The 20,593-nt window shown below is 43.9% G+C and overlaps 1 protein-coding gene across 4 annotated transcripts in view; it reads left to right on the plus strand.

Annotated features, from left to right (window-relative positions):
- The window catches only part of LOC111952430 (enhancer of mRNA-decapping protein 4), a 43,543-nt gene that overhangs the window by 16,399 nt on the left and 6,551 nt on the right, over positions 1-20,593 (plus strand). Inside the window, exons 5-28 of one of the 4 annotated variants that reach the window (XM_070435189.1) lie at positions 5,752-5,938; positions 6,304-6,451; positions 6,598-6,702; positions 6,808-6,917; positions 7,036-7,143; positions 7,339-7,434; positions 7,548-7,647; positions 7,757-7,937; positions 8,065-8,131; positions 8,266-8,357; positions 8,475-8,665; positions 8,784-8,863; positions 8,954-9,107; positions 11,448-11,959; positions 12,075-12,176; positions 12,427-12,570; positions 12,661-12,715; positions 12,926-13,106; positions 14,782-14,937; positions 15,044-15,159; positions 16,538-16,703; positions 16,980-17,166; positions 18,569-18,788; positions 19,846-20,009. In XM_070435189.1, coding sequence (XP_070291290.1) covers positions 5,752-5,938; positions 6,304-6,451; positions 6,598-6,702; positions 6,808-6,917; positions 7,036-7,143; positions 7,339-7,434; positions 7,548-7,647; positions 7,757-7,937; positions 8,065-8,131; positions 8,266-8,357; positions 8,475-8,665; positions 8,784-8,863; positions 8,954-9,107; positions 11,448-11,959; positions 12,075-12,176; positions 12,427-12,570; positions 12,661-12,715; positions 12,926-13,106; positions 14,782-14,937; positions 15,044-15,159; positions 16,538-16,703; positions 16,980-17,166; positions 18,569-18,788; positions 19,846-20,009 — 3,622 coding nt within the window. The remainder of the gene's footprint in view (positions 1-5,751; positions 5,939-6,303; positions 6,452-6,597; positions 6,703-6,807; positions 6,918-7,035; positions 7,144-7,338; positions 7,435-7,547; positions 7,648-7,756; positions 7,938-8,064; positions 8,132-8,265; positions 8,358-8,474; positions 8,666-8,783; positions 8,864-8,953; positions 9,108-11,447; positions 11,960-12,074; positions 12,177-12,426; positions 12,571-12,660; positions 12,716-12,925; positions 13,107-14,781; positions 14,938-15,043; positions 15,160-16,537; positions 16,704-16,979; positions 17,167-18,568; positions 18,789-19,845; positions 20,010-20,593) is intronic. The other 3 variants (XM_023971085.2, XM_070435190.1, XM_023971086.2) reach the window with 3 other exon arrangements.

The raw sequence follows: 20,593 nt of genomic DNA on the forward strand, positions 1-20,593 counted from the left end.
TTGAATCTTTTATCAATGTCTATTATGAGTATTTCTGCAAAATCACCGGATGTTTTGGAATCAAAACATTACTGCACGTAACACGCCAATGTAAACTGAGATTTTTTAAATATATATATATATATATATATATGCACATTATCGAACAAAACAAATGTATTGTGTAACATGATGTCATATGACTCATCTGATGAAGATGTTCAAAGGTTAGTGATTCATTTTATGTCTTTGTGGGTTTTGTGAAAGCTATCTTTGCTGTGAAAAATGTCTGCTTTTTTGGGATTTGGTGGTGAGCTAACATAAATATATGTTGTTGTTTCGCTGTAAAACATTTTTTTAAATCGGACATGTTGGCTGGATTCACAAGATTTTATCTTTCATTTGCTGTATTGGACTTGTTAATGTGTGAAAGTAAAATATTTCAAAAAATTTTTTGAATTTCCCGCGCTGCCTTTTCAATGGAATGTGTGGGGGGGGGGGTTCCGCTAGCGGAACGTGTGTCCTAGATTAAGACATGAAGGTCAGTCAATATGGAATGTCAAGAACTTTGAAAGTTTCTTCAAGCGCAGTTGCAAAAACCATCAAGCACTATGATGAAACTGGCTCTTATGAGGAGGAACGGGAACGGAAAGATCCAGAGTTACCTCTGCTGCAGAGGATAAGTTCATTAGTTACCAGCCTCAGAAATTGCAGCCAAATAAATGCTTCTCAGAGTTCAAGTAACAGACCACATCTCATCAACTGTTGAGATTGCGTGAATCAGGCTTCATGGTCGAATTGATGGCAAAGAAACCACTACTAAAGGACACCAATAAGAAGAAGAGACTTGCTTGCCAAGAAAAACGAGCATTGGACATTAGGCGCGGTGGAAATCTGTCTTTTGGTCTGATGAGTCCAAATGTGGAGATTTTTGGCTCTAACCGCTGTGTCTTTATGAGATGCAGAGTAGGTGAACGGCTGATCTCCTCCATGTGTGCTCCTCACCATGAATCATGGAGGAGATAATGGGATGTGCTTTTGCTTGGTGACACTGTTTTTTTTTTTTTTTTTTTTTTTTTTAATTCAAGGCACACTTAACCAGCATGGCTACCACGCATTCTGGCAGGCGATACGCCATATCCATCTGGTTTGTGCTTGTTGCACTTCAGCCTGTGTGAGGTCTATTTGACCAAGGAGAGAGAATGGAGTGCTGCATCAGATGGATCTGGCCTCACACAAATACCCAACTCAACCCAATTGAGATGGTTTGGGAAGAGTTGGACCGTAGAGTGAAGGAAAAGCTGCCAACAAGTGCTCAGCATATGTGGGAACTCAAACATTCACGCTGGATGAGAGAATGCCAAGAGTACAGAGCTATCAAAGGCAAAGGGTGGCTACTTTGAAGAATCTAAAATATATATTTTGATTTGTATTAACACTCTTTTGTTTTACTAAATTATTTCATAGTTTATTTGACAATGTAGAAAATGGTAAAAATAAAAACCCTTGATGCGTAGGTGTGCTAACTTTTGGACTGGATGGATGGATGTACACATGCGGAGATCTGATTCACACTCGGCTTACCTGCTGCCCAAACTTTTCATGTATATGAGAAATTTTAGGCGGCAGGTAGCTCGTGGTTAGTGTTGGGGCCAGTAATTGTAAATTATAATTTGTTCTTAACCTTAATTTAACTAGGCAAGTTAAGACAGACAGGCAGGCATACATAAACACACTCCAAACAGCCTATCCGACCCGCTCGGAGGCATCTGCACCGTTGCCTCGTTTTCTATCCATTCCAATGATAAAACTTTGGGGGACAAAATGCAATTTCAGAATGTGTGGGGGGGGACATGTCCCAACCCCCCCCCCCCCAGTGGGAAAGTTGTGCCCCTGGTTTTTATAGAAATGTTTGGTGACCGTCTAGGAATGCCTTGGAGATCGAACGATCAATCACGATCAACCGTTTGGAGTAGAGCGGGGCTTGCGTGCTCCTCCGAAGAGGAAGTAGGCCCCAAGCAGCTGCGCTGCTCCATGAAAKATTTGTGATGACGGCGCCCCACATTGATGCCGGAACCTTCTGTGCCCATAAGGGGGCCGGGCTTCGGGCAGTCTATACAGTCTCATGGAAGCACAACGTGTTTGGGGAGCTCGTCCATGTTTTATTGCCCCTCTGGTACCCCGCATTCCATGGGGTTCATCAATCTCTCCAGGTTGTAATGTAATAGTTTGAGTGAAATGCTCTTTATCCAAAAGGGGGCACCCCTCCCCAAAGGTTGCTCATTGCTGATTCTTGCCTGTAGCTCACTATTCRCAAGAAGGTGTTTAGTGATACAGGCTATGGGCCCTGTAGGTGATTTTTGGTTGGTAGCTGAGTCAAGGGAGCAAGCAGGGTTGGACACGACCATGCTATTATCCCACAGTCTCTTTGGTTCATTTGAACCCCGAAATTAGCATTCTTTCTCAAACCGAGCACTTTACATTCTTGGGAATTTGGTTACGAATCGCCCCTGTCTCTCACCACAGAAGTGGTCTATTTATCAGAGCTGTCTGTTCCATTCCCAGCAAGGTTACATGGCGCTTTGTCGCCAGCACCTATGACTGGTCGGTAGGGTAACCTCTGTTATTTTCCTTGGTCTACCTTCATAGAAAATAACTCAAGTGAAAGTCACCCAGTAAAATACTACTTGAGTGAAAGTCAAAGTATTAGGTTTTAAATATACTTAACTATCAAGAGGTGGCACTGCCAATCGGGGTATGTCACTGATCGCCGGTACCCTTGTACTCATAGTGGGCCGGGCGTTAGGCAAACCTTGGTACCTAAACCATTTTTTCAACCCTAAGTCCGTGTTTTCTCGAATGTGAGTTCGATGAACAGGACACGGCGCTCACCCCGAGTAGGCGATAGCATTGTCGAATCATACCATCTTTGTTAACGACAGTCAAACAAAAGTCAAATGGCCAAGCTTGCTAGATACTGTTGGTTCATCACAGGCRGTGTGTAGACTTGAGAGTTCTTGCAGCCTTAGTATTCCGATCATGTCATGCATCTACACCTATACTTAAATGTCTATTGTGTCCGGATTCCCTTTCCCCGCGCTATATTAAAATGCCAGTAGGGCCTATGCATCCTTCAAATGGTGGAATAGGCAAAATATGTTAGCTACTGCCATCAYTTGTTAACTACTGTAGGTAACTAGCCAGCTAACCGCTAGCTGGCTAGAAAGCAATGCTAAAGGGATTGCAAACAGGTTAGCTTACCTCATGTTTTTCTAAATATTTGCTAGCTGGCTAGCATTTGAGGCCAGCAAACACGTTCCTCACACACTTGGAACGTATTTCCTCCAACGTTATAATGAAAAGGTGCTTCGGTCCCAAAACATAAGTTTGCTGGAGACTTGGGAGGAATGCTGATGACGTCGCCCACTATGTGCTTTCGGTAGCCTGATTTGCGTCCAGACTGAGGAGAATTCAGGATTTTGGGTTTCAGTGGGATTGGGACGATAAGAAAATAGCCTAGGCTCAATATAAGGCTACTACGTGAGTCAATAGATGAATAATACACTTGATTTAGGCTACATTATTGCATGCTGAATGTTTCTGATCAGCGATAGATTAGCAAACGAATAAATTAGCTACCATTTTCCACTTGTCTCCCAGGTATCGGACATTTTCGTCAGGGCTGACATCTTTATGCATTGCGAGAATACACACATTGTTTATTTTTCTCAATGAGGTACCCAAGTGCCGCCTTGAACGGACGCTCTGGTGCACCAGTCGCCTCGGACCCTCCTTTACGCGTTTCCGCCAGTGGTTCTGATTCAGCTTATGGCTTATCATTGATTCTTGTGGCTCCCTGTTGGCCTAGGCAGCCTTGTTTCGTGGAGATCATTCGCCTCTTAGGCGGGGACCCGTTGTCCCAGGCGCACAGGCAGGGTTGGCAAGCGAGGCTGGAGATTTTGTGTATGTGACCAATAAAATTTGAGCTGGTTTTGGAGGCACTGTGCGGACCCTTTGTGCATCTAGAATCGCTGYATCTGAAGATCCTCCCTGCTCGTTAAGGTGACGTTGCGTCCAAATGCGGCCACCGCCCTGAAAGTCATGGCTATGTCCTCCTTTATAAGCTATTTCTCTTTTTGCCTCGTCTTGGGCGTTGTTTAAAAACTTCTTATGGCTGCAATCCCGGTAACGGGATYTGACAACAGCCTGTTAAAGTGCAGGGTGCCAAATTCAAAAACCAGAAATCTCATAATTAAAATTCCTCAGACATACATGTGTCTTATATCATTTTAAAGGTAATCTTGTTGTTAATCCCACCAAAGTSTCCGATTTCAAATATGCTTTTCAGCGAAAGCACTACAAACGATTGTTAGGTCACACCAAACCACAATAAGCACAACCATTTTTCCAGTGAAATATAGCAGTCACAAAAAGCAGAAATAGAGAGAAAATGAATCACTAACCTTTGATCTTCATCAGATGACACTCATAGGACTTCATGTTACACAATACATGCATGTTTTGTTTAATGAAGTTCATATTTATATCAATAATTCTGAGTTTACATTGGCGCGTTACATTCACTAGTTCCAAAAACATCAAYTGATTTTGCATAGCCACATCGTTTCAACAGAAATACTCATCATAAATGTAGATGATAATACAAGTTATACACATGGAATGATAGATATACCTCTCCTTAATGCAACCACTGTCAGATTTCAAAAATACCGATACGACTGCCGCATCTGGCGGGGTCAGGTCTTGGTGGTCTACCATTGGCTGTTTTCATTTAGTATCAGTTGGGGTCGGCTTGGTGCGTGATTATATTCCCCCATAGTATGTTGTACCAAAGTTGATGTAATGTTCTGACTATAACTACTGTTCCCTGAAGGAGGGGAAACGAGGTACAACACCGTTTTGCGAAGCGCAGATTTAATTCACCTTATCAGGCGTGATTGTAGGTCTTTCAACCTAAGTCGCGACTCACCGTAGCTTGTTGTACCTCGTTTCCTTCCATCAGGGAACAGTCGTTATAATCGTTACGTTCTCTCATTTATTAATCCTCTGGGTACCTTACATTTTTAGGCTATTCAAATAGCATTTTGAGATGGAATTCTGTTATGTTTGTTGTTTCATTGTGAGAAAGCCATGCATAAAACAAAACATATCCTTAAGTCATATTCATAGCCTATTGATTGGAGAGGGCTGAGAAGGAGGACTATAGGCTACTTTTTTTTTAAACAGGTAGACAAGATGGTGTCGGGGAGAGAYCAAGATTGACTTTAAATTTTGCTTTGCTTGGGTGGCGCCAGTCAAACCATTGTCTGTCACATCACGATGTCGTCACCATCGACAATGGCTGTCAATCATCTTAGCATCGTCTATATATCGTAATATTGCCCAACCCAAGTGTGACTGCCAAGACCCCTGTGATCTATTCATTTGTCTGTATTGATTTCTCTGTCATTTAAAGCACTTAATCAACATCATAGTGATGACAGAATTACAAACACCATGCCAATACTCATACTTTATATTTAGGTGCAGGAGCGCCACAATACTTTTGAGCTAGTATTCTATAAGAGGTGCTTGAACTCAAGCAGTAACAAATTTGAGGTGCCGGTACTCCGCTCCGGTAAGCTCCTGCCCAAGTCAAGCACTGGGTATTTAACTCTGCTTAAGCTTTCCATGTAAAACCAAAATATCCCGATTTGATTCAGAATGTGACAGAAGTTGGCTCGCAAACTCATGTTTTGTACTTGTGTACAGGAGCAAACAACCAGGCCATGATCCGTGTGTTGAGCCTGGGCTCCGCGGAGCGCACCCTGCTGAAGGGCTTCACTGGTGCAGTCACAGACCTGGCCTTCGCCCATCTGGACTCCACCCTGCTGGGATGTGTTGACGAAGCTGGCAACCTGGTCATCTGGCAGCTCACCTGCCACAGCAGCAAGATCCAGTATCCTCTTCATTCTGCCCAAGAATTACACTTCAGTTGGCCCTTTACTGCTTCATGTAGTTAAAGGTTAAGTTTTTTTAAATATATATATATATATATATATATATTTTTTTTTTAAAGTAACTACATTTACCTGTTTTTGACCGTTTTAAAAAGTACTTTGTGATGTGTGAGGGGGGTACGGCTCATAATAATGGCTGGAGCGAACAGAATGGCATCAAACGCATGAAAACCATGTGTTGGATGTATTTGATACCATTCCTCTTCAGCCATTACCACGAATACGTCCTCCCCAATTAAGGTATCACCGACATCCTGTGGTGTACAGCTGTGGTGTTACACACCTTAACCCACATGCTTCTCAGGGATCAAGTGGTTGTCCACATCCGGAGGCCTGAAGACACACCTCTAAACTCCAATAGGAGGTTGATCTGGTGTCCCTTCATCCTCGAGGACAATGAAGAGAACCCTGAGGATGCTAGCCAGACCTTGGCCCTGCTGCATGAAGACAGGGTATGTATGCCCTATTGGACACAATCAGACTTATTTATTTACCCATGTCTCAGACAAACTCGTCCTCCTCGTCCCTTTGTACTATTTTCTTAATCTTTTTAATTCACTCCCTCTCTTTTGCTGATTGTCCTGTCTTTTCTCCCCAGGCTGAGGTGTGGGATCTGGAGATCCTCCGCAGCAACAATAGCACCTGGCCAGTAGATGCCACTGACCTGAAGGACGGCGTTATAACCATAAAAGGACATACAGAGGTAGGGCATTTAGTAATCACATTGTCTGTTTCCAGTATGGAAAGCACTTATTTACAGACTGGTTTTTAGTGTGGAAATTTCGTTTTGGGTGGTGTTTTTCTCCAGCGTATAAGTGAAGGTGCCCTGTCTCCGGATGGCACAGTCTTGGCCACAGCCAGTCATGATGGTTATGTAAAGTTCTGGCAAATCTACATTGAAGGACAGGACCAGCCAAGGTAGATCTTGACTCAATATTACTTTATTTTATAATATAATATTTATATTTAAATTCTGGTTTCTTGCAATTCCTTTCCATCTGTATCTCTATGGTTACTTTTACTTTCCTCTGTGAAGTCCTCTCCCCGGCTTCTTTCACAGATGTCTGCATGAGTGGCAGCCCCACAATGGGAACCCCCTCTCCTGCCTGCTGTTCTGTGACAACCACAAGAAACAGGACCCAGAGTAAGTCCCTACTGTTCCCTTCTGCTGCTGTATGTCTTTAGCTGAACAGGTGTAGAGTATTTAGCGAATGTGACATTTGGTTACCCAGGATTACATAGACGCATGGATCTTTAGAAGARTAACCAATGCAATCAGTGTAATTTACTCTTAAGGACCCATGAGAGATTGATTAGACCCCTACTTTTTCCTGTCTAGTGTTCCATTCTGGCGCTTTCTGATTACTGGAGCTGATCAGAACCAGGAGCTGAAGATGTGGTGCACAGTGTCATGGACCTGCCTGCAGACCATCAGGTCTGACTGTTTTACTTGTGTTTTTCACTGCTCTTTCATGCTTTGCAAGTTGTCTCATTCATACCTCCGTTACTGGACCTGTTTTAACGAGAGCCTATGTACATGTCCTTCAGGTTCTCTCCAGACCCGTTCAACTCCTCAGTCCTTCCCAGTCTAAAGGCCAGCCTGGACCTCTCTGCAGAATGCCTCATCCTCAGCGACGTACAGAGAAAGGTCATAATAACATCTGTGTCCTGCTGTATCACTATGATCTATCTACCAACTGTAATCCTTTTTGGGTATCAGGATGAGTTTTTAACCCTGTTTTGTGTTGTCCCTCTAGGTGTTGTATGTGATGGAGTTGTTGCAGGACCAGGAGAAGGGCCATGCCAGCTTCACAGCCGTGTCCGAGTTCCTGCTTACACACCCTGTACTCAGCTTTGGTGTTCAGGATGTCAGCCGCAGCCGCCTGCGCCACACAGAGGTCCTCCCCCCAGATGAGGAGAGCGAGAGTATGACTGCAGGTTGGTTTCGCCTTCTTGGATCCCGATTACCACTACTACCTAATCTAACGATGGGCTGGTCTGACCCCTGTATTATCATGGGTATAACTTTTGTTTTATAGTGGTTTTTTCTTCCTGTTATCTCTAGAGGGCAACCAGGGCCCAATGGAATCCAGAGCTGGGATACAAATAAAGCTATACTGTGTCCACACAAAGTGAGTGTTGTCATTCAGGTCCTATTATCATATTTACTCAGAGGTCTGCATTGAAATTGTGACCATAAAATCCGTTGTTAGTATCCCATTTCATACACCCGTATTAGTGTTTAGATGTATTCTTCTGTCCACAGGTCCCTTCAAGATGTGCAGATCTGGTTCCAGCCAAACCTTGGGTCTGGCTCGTCCTTATTTCTGCCTCACTCAGACTCAAATGACGGCTTTGGTGAGTTAAGAGAGCCGTTGGTCGTCATAAACCAGAACAATTTTTTACTCAGTTTAAGAGATTTTAGAAACATTATCCCAGATTTTCATGTATTAATCGGTCTTTGTGCTTTTCTAGGTTTTTCGGATCACTTGACAGACATGAGCATGGAAGGTTTGAGCTCTGACAAGGAGTCCGGATGTGGCTCCCAAAATGATCTCCGTAAGATTCCCGCCCTTCCTGCTCCTGCTGACTTCATGTCCCCCACTGGCGCCGCCGCTATGCCCAAGCTCATGACCCCTGACGCCTTCATGACCCCCAGTGCTTCAGTATGTCCAGTTCCAAATTCTCACTATTCTATCAAAATGCTAGCGAATATCCAAGGGAGGGATATTACTCCTGGATCTTGATTGCACTTTAAACTTTATTTCTGCCCTTCTCTCCCAGGTCCCAGCCTCCCCAGGCAGCAGTGCCAGCAGCCTGAAAATGGTGACAGCCATGACCAGCAACTCTGACAGTGGCGCCAGGTAGGTCAACTCGAAGGGTGCATAAGAGGGAAGGAATTCATAATTGACTGAACAAAGAAAGAGTTTGTGCTTTGATATCCCTGACTCTAGTGATGTCAATGTCTGCAGGGGAGGAGAGGAGCTGACCCAGAACCCCAAGATGTCTATGGAGAGCAGCAGCAGTAGCAGTCTGACTCTCAGTGCGAGCACCAGCAGCCCCAGAGCCAGCTCCCTTCTCATCTCAGGCCTAGGGGATAACATGCCGGTAGGCCACACACTTGCATGGACGCTAGCACTCACAGCMCAGTCGTTACACACGGTTAGAATGCAGAATTGTGTGCCACAATTGGCTGAGGGGGCAACGTAACATGTATTTTGTCAACTTAAAAGATCTCTCGTCCCTCTGTCATATGTGACAGCATTTTTATTTTTATTTAAACAAAAAAAATACCTTTTTATTTAACTAGGCAAGTCAGTTAAGAACAAATTCTTATTTTCAATGACAGCCTAGGAACAGTGGGTTAACTGCCTGTTCAAGGGCAGAACGACAGATTTGTACCTTGTCAGCTCGGGGATTTGAACTTGCAACCTTTCGGTTACTAGTCCAATGCTCTAACCACTAGGCTATCATCCTTACTCCTTGTTCCATTTTGGTATTCCCTGCTGTCTCATAAAGATGTACTCTCTTCCACAAGAGACTAGAGGTCGACCGATTAATCGGCATGGCAGAATAATTAGGGCCGATTTCAAGTTTTCATAACAATCGGTAATCAGTATTTTTGGACACCGATGTGGCCTATTTATTAATATATTTTTTTACACCTTTATTTAACTAGGCAAGTCATTCTTATTTTCAATGATTGCCTAGGAAGGGTGGGTTAACTGCCTTGTTCAGGGGCAGAATGACAGATTATCACCTTCATTTTTGCAACCATCCGGTTGCTAGTCCAACGCTCTAACCKCCTGCCTTACATTGCACATTGCACTCACGAGGAGCCTGCATGGCAGGCTGACAACCTGTTACGCGAGGGCAGCAAGAAGCCATGGTAAGTTGCTAGCTAGCATTAAACTTATCTTATAAAAAACAAGCAATCTTAACATAATCACTAGTTAACTACACATGGTTGATATTACTAGTTTATCTGGCGTGTCCTGCGTTGCATATAATCGATGCGGTGCCTGTTAATTTCTCATCGAATCACAGCCTACTTCGCCAAACGGGTGATGATTTAACAAATGCATTTGCGAAAAAAGCACTGTCATTGCACCCATGTGTACCTAACCATAAACATCAATGCCTTTCTTTAAAATCAATACACAAGTATATATTTTTTAAACCTGCGTATTTAGTCAATATTGCCTGCTAACATGAATTTCTTATAACTAGGGAAATTGTCACTTCTCCTGCGTTCCGTGCAAGCAGTCAGGGTATATGCAGCAGTTTGGGCCTCCTGGCTCGTTGCGAACTGTGTGAAGTCCATTTATTCCTAACAAAGACTGTAATTAATTTCCCAAAATTGTACATAATTATGACATAACATTGAAGGTTGTACAATGTAACAGCAATATTTAGACCTAGGGATGCCATCCGTTAGATAAAATACGGAACGGTTCCGTATTTCACTGAAAGAATAAACGTTTTGTTTTCGAAAATATAGTTTCCGGATTCTACCATATTAATGACCTAAGGCTCGTATTTCTGTGTGTTATTATGTTATAATTAAGTCTATGATTTGATAGAGCAGTCTGAGCGATGGTATGCACCAGCAGGCTCGTAAGCATTCATTCAAACAGCACTTTCGTGCGTTTTGCCAGCAGCTCTTCGCTGTGCTTTAAGCATTGAGCTGTTTGACTTCAAGCCTATCAACTACCGAGATTAGGCTGGTGTAACCGATGTGAAATGGCTAGCTAGTTAGCGGGGTGCGCGCTAATAGCGTTTCAAACGTCACTCGCTCTGACTTGGAGTAGTTGTTCCCCTTGCTCTGCAAGGGCCGCGACTTTTGTGGAGCGATGGGTAGCGATGCTGCGAGGGTGGCTGTTGTCGATGTGTTCCTGGTTCGAGCCCAGGTAGAGGCGAGGAGAGGGACGGAAGCTATACTGTTACACTGGCAATACTAAAGTGCCTATAAGAACATCCAATAGTCAATACATCCAATATATGAAATACAAATCGTATAGAGAGAAATAGTCCTATAATTCCTATAATAACTACAACCTAAAACTTCTTACCTGGGAATATTGAAGACTCATGTTAAAAGGAACCACCAGCTTTCATATGTTCTCATATTCTGCGCAAGGAACTTAAACGTTAGCTTTTTTACATGGCACAATTGCACTTTTACTTTCTTCTCCAACACTTTGTTTTTGCATTATTTAAACCAAATAGAACATGTTTCATTATTTGAGGCTAAATTAATTTGATTGATGTATTATATTAAGTTAAAATAAGTGTTTATTCAGTATTGTTGTAATTCTCATTATTACAAATAAATACATTTTAAATAATCGGTATCGGCGTTGAAAAATCATAATCGGTCGACCTCTACAAGAGACCACTCCTCATATGCTCATGTTCCCCTTCACCTACCCCTTCCACCCTCTACAGGTGCTTCCCTCTCCAAACCCGCCCCTCTCGATGGACCCACAGGTCATTGAGCCTATGCTGATTCAGCATGCCTCTCCCACCCTGGCCCGCTCTCCAGACGTCATCTCATCTGCCTCCACGGCCATGTCACAGGACATCCCTGAGATCGCCTCTGAGACGCTGCAGCGAAGCCTGGGGGGTGTGTCTGGAGCTGAATCCCGAGACTCTCTCCCAGCCCTCCACACAGACAGCATGGCTTCTGCAGCCTCAGCCCTTCACCACCTCTCTCCACGGAACCGGAACAACTCTGACCACGGCCACCTGACCCTAGAGCTGGGTGCTGGAGCAGTGGAGGCGGAGCAGAGGCTCAGTAACACTCCTTCACTACTGGAGAATGCCCTGTCACAGGAGAATGCTACTGCAGCCGCCGCTGCCTCCTGCTCCGACAACAACACAAGCCACCCCTGGCCTGCAGCTCCCGACATCACACGGGAAACGCGCAACAGCCTGCGGGACAACGGCCTAGGAGACTGGTAAGACAGTCTCGCACACGCGCTGACATAGGCACAGTGTCTTTACCTATGCATGCAACCTGAAGAGCCTACACAAATCGGCTTTTTTGTTTTAAATGGTATCTCGTGCTTTTAGCTCAAGGGAGGAAATGAAGGACAGACACATGTCCTCTCCATACCACAGACGCACCTACCACTTAACCCAGAATGACAGTCAGGACGCCAGTGCAGAACAGAGGTAAGATAGTCACATCTCCAGAACTTCCCTTTTGTTGTCAATAGTGCTGGTCCTGGAGGGATGCAGTATTTGTGGTGTTTTGGAAGTCAATGCTTGATTTAAAGTTTCCATTTAAATGTATTCTTGATTCTGATTTAATGTTCATCCTAAACCTGCACAGGTTTTTTTTGTACCCATGCCATGTACCCATTATCAACACCTATTGTGGGCACTTAAACTCCTCCTCTTGCTTTGTTTTCCTGTCACACAGTGACCATGATGACGAGGTGGCCAGTCTAGCGTCGTCCTCCGGGAACTGTGGAGCCAGGTCGTCTCAAAGACTGCCAGGGAAGGAGTGGAAGAGCTCTCCCAGAGGCTCCCCTAAACTCAAGAGGAAGAGTAAAAAAGATGATGGGTGGGTGAAGACCATGACAGTTACCACAGAATGTTATTCTCTGATATTTACTTCCATGTCTAATGGCCTCTTTGCCTTCTCTCTTTTTAGGGATGCATCTCATGCCACTCAGTCCAGGCAGCCTGAGCATCATAATCATCATCAGGTAAGTGATCATGGCTGAATGAATATGATTCACTGTTCATTTTTATCTTTAAATTGTGATTAATAGTGGCACCAAGATGTTTCCATTATACATACATTTTCAGCAATACCATTTGTTCCCTGATAATTAGATGATACATTATACCTGGTTTGCTTAGGCACCATGGTCTTCTGAACATCCCTCTCTGTAATCTGATCTAACCTGTTGCAGATMAACCCTGAGGTGCAGGAAGAGCTGCTGATGCTGCTGCGTAACCAGCAGAGGGAGCTAGCGGATCTCCGTCAGAGTCAGCTAGAGCTGCTGCAGAGAGTGACGGGCCACATGGACGCAGTGCAGAGCTCTGTCATAGCCCATGTGGAGCACGTCATGGTCAGCCAGCAGGAGCACGAACGTATCCTTACAACTGGGACATGTCACAAGTTACAATCAGTGCCAACTCCTAGACCTCCCTATGTAGTGGTACCATTGAAAATTATGTAGTTTGGTATGAGATGATCACTGCAAGATATACTACATGGCTAAAAGTATGTGGACACTCCTTCAAATTAGATTCGCCACACAGCCATGCAGTCTCCATAGACAAACATTGGCAGTAGAGTGGCCCTTACTGAAGAGCTCAGTGACTTTCAATGTGGTACCGTCATAGGATGCAACCTTTCCAACAAGTCAGMTCATCAAATTTCTGCCCTGCTAGAGCTGCCCCAGTCAACTGTAAGTGCTGTTATTGTGAAGTGGAAACGTTTAGGAGCAACAACGGCTCAGCCTTGAAGTGGTAGGCCACACAAGCTCACAGAACGGCACCACCGAGTGCTGAAGTGCATAGCGTGTAAAAATCGTCTGTCCTCCGGTTGCAACACTCACTACCGTGTTCCAAACTGCCTCTGGAAGCAACGTCAGCACAAGAACTGTTCGTCGGAAGCTTCATGAAATAGGTTTCGCAGCCATTGGACTCGGGAGCAGTGGACACGCTTTCTCTGGAGTGATGAGTCATGCTTCACCGATGGACAAATCTGGATTTGGCGGATGCCAGGGGAACGCTACCTGCCCAAATGCATAGTGCTAACTGTAAAGTTTAGTGGAAGAGGAATAATGGTCTGGGGCTGTTTTTCATGGTTCGGGCTAAGCTCCTTAGCTCCAGTGAAGGGGAATCTTAACGCTACAGCATACAATAGCATTCTAGATGGTTCTGTTCTTCCAACTTTGTTGTAACAGTTTGGGGAAGGCCRTTTCCTGTTTCAGAATGACAATGCCCCTGTGCACAAAGGTCCATACAGAAATGGCTTGTCGATCGGTGTGGAAGAAGTTGACTGGACTGCACAGAGCCCTGACCTCAACCCCATCGAACACCTTTGGGATGAATTGGAACGCCTACTGCGAGCCAGGCCTAATCGCCCAACATCAGTGCCTGACCTCACTAAGTCCCTGCAGCAATTTTCCAACCTCTAGTGGAAAGCCTTCCCAGAAGAGTGGAGGCTAGCAGCAAAGGGGGGACCAACACCGTATTAATACCTATGATTTCGGAATGAGATGTTCGACGAGCAGGTGTCCTCATACTTTTGGCCATGTAGTGTATAGGGAAGTGTTATGAATGCAGATATTGTAGGTTAAATGGAATTCAATTCACATGAATAAAGATGCTTTTCACATCTAGAAAGGTGCCTAATTAAAGCTGCAATATGTAACTTCTCGGGCGATCTGACCAAATTCACATAGAAATTAGTTATTGTTCTCTCATTGTCATTGAAAGCAAGTCTAAGCAGTGGATCGCTTCTATGTGCGCTATTGCTATTCTTCTCGTTCTCAAGTAAAAATGTTGCATCTTAAATTCAGTTTTGGACACGAGGTTCAAACATCTGAAAATACAATATATTTGGTTATGGTCAATATTTCAGTGGTTTATATGCTTATTTTGTCACACAAACTAAAATTAGGCCAACTATTAGTTTTAGCAACCAGGAAATGCCAGAGCCATTTATGCATATTGCATCTTTAAGACCGTAGTTTTGTTGCAGAAGCACATCCTCATCAACCCACTGTTTGATCCTTGACCTGGCGGTGTTTCTCAGAGAGGAGAATGGAGAGAATCCTAGCAGAGGGACAGAACCGTAACCAGCAACTCCAGGAGCATCTCTCCCAGCAGCTGGCTCAAACTCTCAACAACACCCTGTGTAACCGTCTGGACAAGACTCTCCGAGAGGAGATGAAGAAAACCGTTCCTCCCAGTCAGTACACTTCCTTCCTTTTTCCTAACTTATTCCACAGTTTTTATTAAATGAAGTTAACTGTATAATCACTGAGAAGTAAATGTTTGGCCTTGCTACTAAACAGCTATTATCAAGAGTCTCGAGCCTGTTACTGCCCAGATGAATAACACCATCGCTGCTAAGCTGACGGCTGTGGAGGCAGCACTGAAGGAGAACGTCAGCAAAGTCGTCAAGTCAAAGGTTAGTGGCAACAAATTCAGGGGGGGATAAAAAAAAATGCGCTGCTTAGTTCATAGAACCGCGTTACGTGACTTACCTTAGATATTTGCTTATAGCAGTTGTGACAGAGGTTTTGGTTTTCTTCCTACAAAATGTGGCTACATTTTTAACATTGGGGGCTATAAGCTATTATGACTCCATTTGCTTAAAGTGAAGACACACACATGCCTTCTCTTTCCCTCTGCAATGCTCACGTGCCTTGCGGGTGTCGTTAGAACAGAGTGGACAGGACCAGGCACCAAATCTGCATCAAATAACTGGGGAGAGGAAAGAACATCATTGAAGGCAATGATGTTAATTTCTACACAAAAGATCATACGCAGTTATTGCCTGATCTTCCTTGACGTTTTCCTAACCTTTCCAATACCTTTCTGATGCATTTCAGTAACTTCAAACCAATGGTTGGAACCGGTTCAGGAAACAGAACCGAAAAGAACGAAAGTGATCTTTCCTGTTCCGGAACAGAACCATAATTTAATAACGTTCAGAGTGGAGCGCCTATGAACATTTTTGCCGGTGTGTATTTAGGCTACCTGCCCCTCCCCTCTGAAGCATAGATTACTGTAGCCTACTGACCACGTTACAAACGTAATTCAGAAATTAGGGTCAGATGTTTAATTAGAGAAGAGTGGGTTTGACTTATTCAATCATAGTTAAGGATACTATAATACAGTTGCATCTCTCGCGCTATAGCACAGTGTGTTTGTCTTGCATTATGATTAAACCATGCTCTTACGGCAAAATACAATTTGCTCTTAATGACTTTTCTATATAGTTTAAGTTGCTTACCCGCTCCACAGTAAGCTGCTCTAGCCGTGCTGATTGGTGAAGTAATTTAATGTTGAGCTAAATGGGGTGTTTTTTAAGTAAAAAATATATATATTTGATGTTTGTTTTAAAAGGAATGATTATAAACTGATACTTTTGGATTGAACCAGTTCAAAACTTTATTTTGCTAGTCAGACCAGTGGAACGAATAAAACATTTTAAAAAGTCGCGGTTCTGTTCAGAACGAAACGATTAGTAAATAATTTAGGTTCCAACCCCTGCTTCAAACTATACTTCCTTCAGATTGAATTTGAAAAACTGTCAGTGATTTTTAATATAGCCCCAAATTAAAAAGTTAACATTGGCTGTTGATTACATCTCTTTTTAACTGAGATCGCGAAAGATTTCTGATATCAAAATGGGGTCTTGGGCCCAAAAAGTTTAGCATGCCCTGCTCTAGAGCCTAGATTGGTCATTGGATCAAAGGATGTAAAGTAGTCTCATAGCTCACTTATTCAGTCTACAGTCAAAATGCACACACACAAATTACTTTGTATCCCTTTCTGTGCAGAACACCACAGATGCAATCGGCCGGGCAGCTGCTGAGGCAATGCAGGGGCCTATCCAGGCTGCCTACAAGGATGCGTTCCAGAGCATTGTGCTGCCTGTGTTTGAGAGGGGCTGCCAGTCTATGTTCCAGCAGATCAATGACAGCTTCAAGCAGGGAACACATGAGTGTATGACAATCCAATTACTAACTGTTAACACTCAGCGTTTCAGGCTGTTTCTTCGCTTTATGCAGTTTCGCCCAAGAGCAAGGTCATGGACTTAGCCTAGTTTTTAACTTGTTACATTTGTCATACATCTATGTTAAGAGCAGTGGGCTTTGTATGTATTGATAAACATTTGCTGTATTTTTTTTCAGCTGATTTTTATATTGTGCTAACAGCACATCTGAATATGCCTGACAGATCTTACTGTGTCGTACTGAGGATGTTTGTTTTCCTCTGTAGATATCCAGCAACTGGAGACCCATGTGAAGAGCAGGAAGCAGCGTGAGCAGGAGGGCCAGGACCCTATGATTGGCCAGCTGCAGCAGATGATTGACACGTTCCAGAATTCTACAGATCAGCTGGCCACCACTGTCACAGCAAGTGTCCGCTCGGAGGTCCAGCACCAGCTCAACATGACGGTGGGAAAGTAAGTCCAACCAGGCTTTTGACATTTTTTTTTGTGATTGAACAGACATGCCTAATAGATGCCTTAGCAAGCAGTTTGGGTTGCCATGTTGAGTGGCTTTGTAATGGATTGGTTGAGTAGAAAAACAAACACCTTAATCATGGGCTTAATTTCGATTGAGCCATACGTTTTGCAAAGCAATTAATGAAATGGCGCTTGAGTTATTAGATTTAGTTTTTTAGGGTGTGGGAATGAATWACTTTAACTTTTTGGGATTGTACAAAAGTGTTTGGGAAATGACACGTTTTCAAGCATTTACAGTGCATTCGGAAATTATTCAGACCGCTTGACTTTTTCTACGTTTTGTTAGGTTTTACAGCCTTATTCTAAAATTAAATAGTTTCCCCCCCATCAATACCCCATAATGACAAATCAAAAACAGGTTTTTTWKKWTTTTMSRWAWTTWWWAAAAAATWAAGGATATTTCACATTATTGAAGCACCTTTGGCAGCAATTACAGCCTTGTGTATTCTTGGGTATGACACTACAAGCTTGGCACACCTGTATTTGGAGTTTCATTCTTTTCTAAAGATCCTCTCAAGCTCTAAGGTTGGATTCGGAGCAATTTGCCGGTCTCTTCAGAGATGTGCGATCTGGTTCAAGTCCGGGCTAAGGCTTGACCACTCAAGGACATTCAGAGACTAGTCCCGAAGCCACTCCTGAGTTGTCTTGGTTATGTGCTTAGGGTCGTTGTCTTGTTGAAAGGTAAACCTTTGCCACAGTGAGGTCCTGAGCGCTCTGGAGCAGYTTTTCATCAAGGATCTCTCTGTACTCTGCTCCGTTCATCTTTACTTCGATCCTGACTAGTTCCCCAGCCCCTGCCGRGAAAAACATCCCCACAGCATGATGCTGCCACCACTTTGCTTTACAGTAGGGATGGGGCCAGGTTTCCTTCAGACTTGARGCTTGGCATTCAGGCCAAAGAGTTCAGTCTTGGTTTCATCAGACCAGAGAATCTTGTTTCTCATGGTTTGAGAGTCCTTTAGCTGCCTTTTGGCCAACTCCAAGCAGGCTGTCATGTGCCTTTTACTGAGGAGTGGCTTCTGTCTGTCTACCATAAAGGCCTGATTGGTGGAGTGCTGCAGAGATGGTTGTCCTTCTGGAAGGTTCTCCATTCTCCACAGAGGAACTCTGGAGCATCGGCTTCTTGGTCACCTCACTGACCAAGGACCTTTTCCCCCGATTGCTCAGTTTGGCCTGCCGGCCAACTCTAGGAGGAGTTTAATCAATTTAGAATACGGCTGTAACTTAACAAAATGTGGAAAAAGTCAAGGGGTCTGAATAGTTTCTGAATGCACTGTAAATGTTTGATAGTATTTCTTGTTTATATAACTGTGCCTATTTTCTTCTGTCCTACATCCAGCCTGCAGGAATCAATCCTGACCCAGGTGCAGCGCATAGTGAAGGGTGAGGTGAGCATGGCCATGAAGGAGCAGCAGGCAGCTGTGACCTCCAGCATCATGCAGGCCATGCGCTCTGCTGCAGGCACGCCCGTCCCTACCCCACACCTAGACTACCAGGCCCAGCAGGCCAACATACTGCAGCTGCTGCAGCAGGGACAGCTCAACCAGGCCTTCCAACAGGTGAGAGTCCTGCTCCCCGATGCACCGCCATGGGCTTGGGCGGTATACTGTAAGATGTATACCGGGGCATTTGGGAAAAAACACGGGAGGGTTTTTCATTACCGTCAACTATTTCAAACGTTTTTCATGAAACTTTAATATTTGTAGCTACTTTTTAAGTTTATACCTGCAGTCAACTTGTGCAATACGTTAGGAGAAAAAGAAGATTACATTCTTCATTTCACCGGTCACATTATTTTACATGATGAAGCTTACTGTAGTTCCCCAGAACAGTTGAGCCAGTCACGTGTTTGTTTGTAAATGGCACAATGGGCGAAAGCAGGAGCAGGTGAGTCCATAGAATTCTATATCTATCAGTGAGTCTCTGTTGTGAGGCGCATATGAGGTGATGAAGTAACACATTTATGAAATTCACTACTAAATGTTTGCCATCAGATATCTTATGTCTTTCTGCCGTGTTTGAGAAGTCAAAGAGCTCTGTAATCTGTACAGCTGCCATTTTCCCCCTGTGCTTCTACTAGTGTTTTTTTCCTCCTCTGTTCTCTCCTCTACTCCCCTCTGCTCTGTGTACACATGCTGCTCTTCCTTCAGAAAAGCATGCKTCACAACTTTGTTCATTTGCACAATTTATTTTGTTCACGTTCGCTTGTAAATGTCCACACTCACCGAAAATATCATTCGGTAGCTACTAGCTAGGCTGTATAYCTTTATTAGCTGGATTTGCCTGTCTTTGCAATTAGTTATGTTTGTTTTCACTCGTTAGCATTTAGCTAAAAGCATCTGTGATTTTGTTGTTCTAATTTTGTTAGTATTCTGGTAGAGGCACAATGGGCTTTTCTTGCGTTTTTTAGCGCCCCTTGTGTAGTACTATGCCGGTAATACCGTAAATCCTGGCATGAGAAAAGGACTGATAATCTGGATACCGCCCAAGCACCTACCCATCCCATCAGTCTCACAGCCTCTCCCGTCCACTGCATGGGGGATGTCCGAGGGCATCATTTAAAATGTACCTGTGGTGTCTGATCGATCTCATCTCCTCCAACCCCCTCCCCTGTAGGCCCTGTCAGCCTCTGACCTGAACCTGGTTCTGTATGTGTGCGAGACCATCGACTCCCAGCAGGTGTTTGGCCAGCATCCCTGCCCCCTGATCCAGCCAGTGCTGCTGTCCCTCATACAGCAGCTATCCACTAACCTGGCCACACGCTCTGAGCTCAAGATCAGGTATGCATGTGCACCCACAGGAACATGTTATAACCCACAGATTTGATGCTCAAACTCGTCATAGACCCCTCTATGCACCCATGCTAAAACATAWAAACACACACTCAAAACACATCAATGTAAATTCTTACACACCTTGGATGTAATAAGTCGGCCATGGGCAGCTTGAGATTAGACGTTTTTGTTTGATCTTAATCAGGTTTGTGCTCTTACGAGCCTCCCATAAGGAACACTTTTCAACCTCATTTTCATTATCTCCAGAACCAAACCAGTGTAGAGAAGGTCCTAAGAAATGCTTCCCTATGACATCACAGGTTGGGATTAAAACTGATTTATCAACCTGTACAATGTAGAAATGCAGCTATTTTCCCCATATGTAGACACTGGTTAGGTGCTGTAGYTAATGAGGTCAATGAGGGTATGCGGTTGAAAAGTGGCAGAGTTACCCTTTAAAGTTACGCTATGCTGAAATCGCAACGCAATTTCCTGGTTGCTAAAACTAATAGTTAGCCTAATTTCAGTTTGTGACAAAATAAGATGGTACAATGATTCTCTACACTATCTAAACAGCTGTTAAATATATA

Source organism: Salvelinus sp. IW2-2015, linkage group LG26 (genome assembly GCF_002910315.2).
Source record: "Salvelinus sp. IW2-2015 linkage group LG26, ASM291031v2, whole genome shotgun sequence".
NCBI classification, from domain to species: Eukaryota; Metazoa; Chordata; class Actinopteri; order Salmoniformes; family Salmonidae; genus Salvelinus; species Salvelinus sp. IW2-2015.